The sequence below is a fragment of the Crocuta crocuta genome, unplaced genomic scaffold, assembly GCF_008692635.1.
Source record: "Crocuta crocuta isolate KB4526 unplaced genomic scaffold, BGI_CrCroc_1.0 scaffold262, whole genome shotgun sequence".
NCBI classification, from domain to species: Eukaryota; Metazoa; Chordata; class Mammalia; order Carnivora; family Hyaenidae; genus Crocuta; species Crocuta crocuta.
The window spans coordinates 3,510,245-3,514,788 of record NW_027528869.1 but is presented as its reverse complement, the minus strand read 5'-3'; the positions used below and the strand labels follow the sequence as shown (position 1 = coordinate 3,514,788).

The window sequence follows — 4,544 nt, the reverse complement described above, 5'->3', positions numbered from 1 at the left end:
CTGGGCCCATGCCTCACCTTGGTTCCGTTCCTACTCACCTATCAGGTGATCGACTCCAACAGTTTCCTAACTTGACTCCTGCCTTCTCTCTGACTTCTAGTCTATTCTCCCTTTCCAAAAACTCCCATTGTTTCCAGTCCCTGGGCCAAGGTAGCACTTCTATAAATATTTGCTGCATTTGACTAAAAAGCTTTACTCAGGAACCAAGAAGAGAAGGTAATATTAGAGCTACGAGATGTCATAAGATCATAGATGCTTGGCTTTGGGGGCGCCTGGGTGGCTCAGTCAGTTGTGCTTCTGACTCTTGATTCAGCTCAGGTCATGGTCTCACAGTTGTGAGATCGAGCCCCACATCGGGCTCTGCACTGACAGTGTGGAGCCTGCTTGCGATTCTCTCTCTCCTCTGCCCTTCTCTGTTCCTCCCCCCCTCATGCTCTTACTTGCTCTCTCTGTCTCTGTCTCTGTCTCTCTCTCTCTCTCAAACAAACATTAAAAACTAAATGCCTGGCTATCTCACAATCTATACAATGTCATAATGAGTCTGAGGTGCAGATTTTACATGCTGTGCTGAACCTGGCGATTCTTTCCCAGCGNACCATAGCCCCCCCCCCCACCCACCCCCATCATACATTCACACACCACACATTGCCCACCATATACATGAACACACACATACTCAGCAGACTTCCAGACTTGCAGCATGAAGAAAGTACCTTTCCGTAGAACATTAGTTTGGTCAGAATATTCTACATATGTAGGAATTTGCTCCACAATGTACAGAGTGCCGTTGTCAAGGCTGTACTTCACCTTTATCTTCTTCAGGTCCAGGACCATGTACTGATTGTTATAGGTGCCTGAAATATTGGGAGACACGAAGCAGGATGTGGGTATGGCTCTGCTGGTTAACTCAAAATCTAAACATCTGTACCTGCCTAAAAGCCATTCTGTTGCAACACTTACCAGAGTTGTAGCGTGAAAAGATCTCTGCCCACTGTCTGCCACCATTTGCCATCATATTGGCCACACGGACTCTTTGCCACGCCAGGAGAGACTGGGGTGCCACCAGCTTTAATAGGGTTTTATTGTACACACTATTTGTGGTCTGTAGCAATATCAAACCACTGCTAAGGATGTAAAAGTCATCCAGAGACTCCAAAAACCCTGCAGGAGAGAAACACACAAATCAGCAAACACAGACCTGGTATGTTTAATCCAACGTTAGTAGCACAGAGCTCTGCATACACAATGCATTTTGCGAAGAGTATCAGTTATGACCCCTGATGTGATGTAGCCCACCCCCCCGTCTGGGCTCGCCTCTGTGGCAGTCACTTAACTGCTTATAAAGGTGCCAGCGGACCCCTGACCCTACATTCTCTACTGATATTTTTTGATTTTATAATTTGAATGATAAAAATATTTTAAATCAAGACTATTCCAATTTTCCAAAATGATACACAGAAATAGATCCCCACTAACTAGGATTTTGGAGAGCTTTTCATTATGGAGGGAAATTAACAGGGTTCCTTGTTAGATAATAAGATTACGGGTAACTTCTTTCTTCTCTATCTACGTTTCTGTATTTTCCAAATTTTACATAGTGGGTCTACAGGAGTTTTATAAATAGGAAAAACATCTACACTTACATTAGTAAACATGGTTTTAAAATAGGATCTTGACACTTGGGTCAGTCAGTGCTTTTTATAAAAGATGGCAGCAATACAGGAGAATCAGTCAAGCTGCAAGTCTTTTTTAAAGAGCTGTTTGGTGCTTTATGCTTTGATAAGTGTGGTAGAAACCAAAGACTATCAGGCCCAGCTAGAACAATGGGAGAGAATATACTGTCACCAGTAACCGGTTGTGATGGACAAATTGTCAGCAGTGAAGAAACATCAGAGAAGGTCCCCAGTGAGAGAATTAGAAGGAACCAAGGTAAAAAGCTCCTCTAGTGCTTCTCAAACTCCCACAAGAGAGTGGAAGTTTTGGGCGGCTGAGGCAAAAAAAAACATGAGAAAATATAGTTGGCCAAAGAAGACATCCAGATGGCCAACAGACACATGAAAAGATGCTCGATATCACTCATCATCAGGGAAATGCAGATCAAAACTATAATGAGATAGCAACTCACACCCGTCAGAATGGCTAAAATCAAAAACACAACAAACAACAAGTGTTAGCGAGGGTGTAGAGAAAAAGAAACTCTCACGCACTGTTCGGAGGAATGCAAACGGGTGCAGCCCCTCTGGAAGACAGTACGGAGGTTCTTCAAAAAGTTAACAACAGAACTACCCTCTGATCCAGTAATCTCGCTATAGGATATTGACCCAAAGACTACAAAATCACTAATTCGAAGGGACATATACAACCCTACGTTTATTGCAGCCCAAATGTGCATCAATAGATGAATGGATAAAGAAGTGTTGTCTGTACATAAAATGGAATGTCAGCCACAAAAGAGAATGTCAGCCATTTGCAACAACAAAGACAGAGCTAGAGTGTATTATGCTAAGTGAAATAAGTCAGCTAATGAAAAACAAATACCATATGCTTTCACTCACGTGTGGAATTTAAGAAACAAAACAAATGAACAAGGGGGGAGGGCGGAGAGACAAACCAAGAAACATTCTCTTAACTATAGAATAGTAACAAATAGATGGTTACCAGAGGAGAGGTGGGGGGGAGGGGCGATGGGTAAAATAGGTGATGGGACTTAAGAGTACACTTAATCTTACTGAGCCCTGAGTAATGGATGGAATTGTTGAATCACTACATTGTACGCTTGGAACTAATATAATATGATACTGTATATTAACTACACTGGAATTAAAATTTAAAAAATAAGAATATAGTTGGACAGTCATTTGTTTATTCACTCAACAAACAAGCTGATGTGCCTCTGCTTTAGGCCTGATAGGGTGAGGTAGGGTGCAATCAAATAATGGGATCCCCTGAGGCTAAAGAGAAGCCTGACTCAGAGCTGCAGTGGGAGCCAGGAAGCCTACATTTTAGTTCCCTGCATCACAACAAACAAATCTGGCCCTTCTCATTTAGCCGCTCCGTTCCTTATCCCCTTCCTCTGATAACCTGGGACTAAGTGATCATTCCACGCTAACAGAGTAATTTTAATTTCCGGAGATTTCTGAGTAGAAAAGTTACAGGATGAGAGCAGCGTCCAACCAACTCACAATGCACCTCCACAAGGCTGTCATGGGCCTCTACAGAAGTCTGTGTGAATGGCAGAAGGCTGCACACTCCAGGCGCCTGAGGAGCGGACGGCTCGCCCGGATGAATTTTAAGGGGCAAAACTCCTCTTGGAAGGTACAGCCTGGACATTGGCTACGTGGCTCCGCAAGCAAAGTGTGGGATGAACTTCAAAGACCGTTCATTCCCCTCTCGAGCTGGGGTCATTTTGCGGTGTTCAAACCGCACACCAGCACTTGGCATTCTTGGGCAAGCCCTCTGGCAGCGGACCTCTGCAGGGTGGAGTGTTGTACTCCCGGCCTGATGAACTCACGCCTTCGCTCCTTGCAGCGACCTCTATGAACACCAGAGGGCAGGCGTCCTTTAATATGTGTGAGTGAGTAGCACTAACAGCTGAGTAAGGAGAGTGGTTCATTCAAGAGCAAGACTCTTTATTAAAGATGGAAAAATGTAGGTCACCCAGAGTTCTGGAACAAAGAGGAGGGACCGGCCTGCGACGCAACACCAGTTCAGAAGGCTAATTCTATAGGTGAGAGTTTAAGATAAAATAAAAAGGAACAGGCTGAGCGGGGACAAAGCCCTGACACGTGACAACGGAGACAAATGTTCTCTGACAGTGGAAAATTATATTCTTGCTTTTATCTGCCATTAGCAGTTTTGAAAGGCACACTATGTGAGATCAGAAGACACACTCAAGTTCGAAAGTCAACCTGCAAATAACATTTCATAGTAAGCTTACTGTTGAATTTAATTAAGAAATCAAAGGGAACCCTGACAGTTAATTTCAGAACTTAAAAAAATCGCTTGAGTCACAAAAATAAATGGTGACCCCTACCCTCGGATGCCATTTAGACCTATTTCTCAGCACCACCCAGAAAAATGTACCTTTATTACCCCGTCAGGTGCATTTAAAATGTGCCCATTCCAATATTGCATTAATTAACGGCTCCAAAGCTCTGAAGAGCAAACAACTCATTTTTGCCAGAAGAGGAGAATCAGCGTTGACCAAGAACATGAATAACATACAACTCAGCGTCAGTAGTATGGCTCGTGATGGTAAAAACAGCTATGCTGCATTTCTTCACCCCTCCGCCCGTATTCTCTGCAGCGCGACTTTGTAGCATCGCCCATCAAAAGATGTCTGTGCCCCCAGCTCCTAGATCTGGGCTGGATTTGGAACTTGCTTCAGCTACCAGAATGTGCCCATTCTGAGTCCTGGCCTCAAGAGACCTTGCCCATTTCTGCTCACTCTCCTCTATCCCTGTTACTCTGCTAGATGAGAGACCACGTGGAGGAGGACCGACCGTCTCGGCCGCGGCCAAGTTCTAGCCGACCGGCCAGCCCCC

The 4,544-nt window shown here is 44.4% G+C and overlaps 1 protein-coding gene across 1 annotated transcript in view; it reads right to left on the bottom strand.

The window, feature by feature from the left end:
* PLBD1 (phospholipase B domain containing 1) overlaps positions 1-4,544 on the bottom strand; it is a 53,921-nt gene that overhangs the window by 6,043 nt on the left and 43,334 nt on the right. The window contains exons 7-8 of the mRNA XM_077756438.1: positions 961-1,161; positions 714-854 (exon numbers count right to left, since the gene is read on the bottom strand). Coding sequence (XP_077612564.1) covers positions 714-854; positions 961-1,161 — 342 coding nt within the window. The remainder of the gene's footprint in view (positions 1-713; positions 855-960; positions 1,162-4,544) is intronic.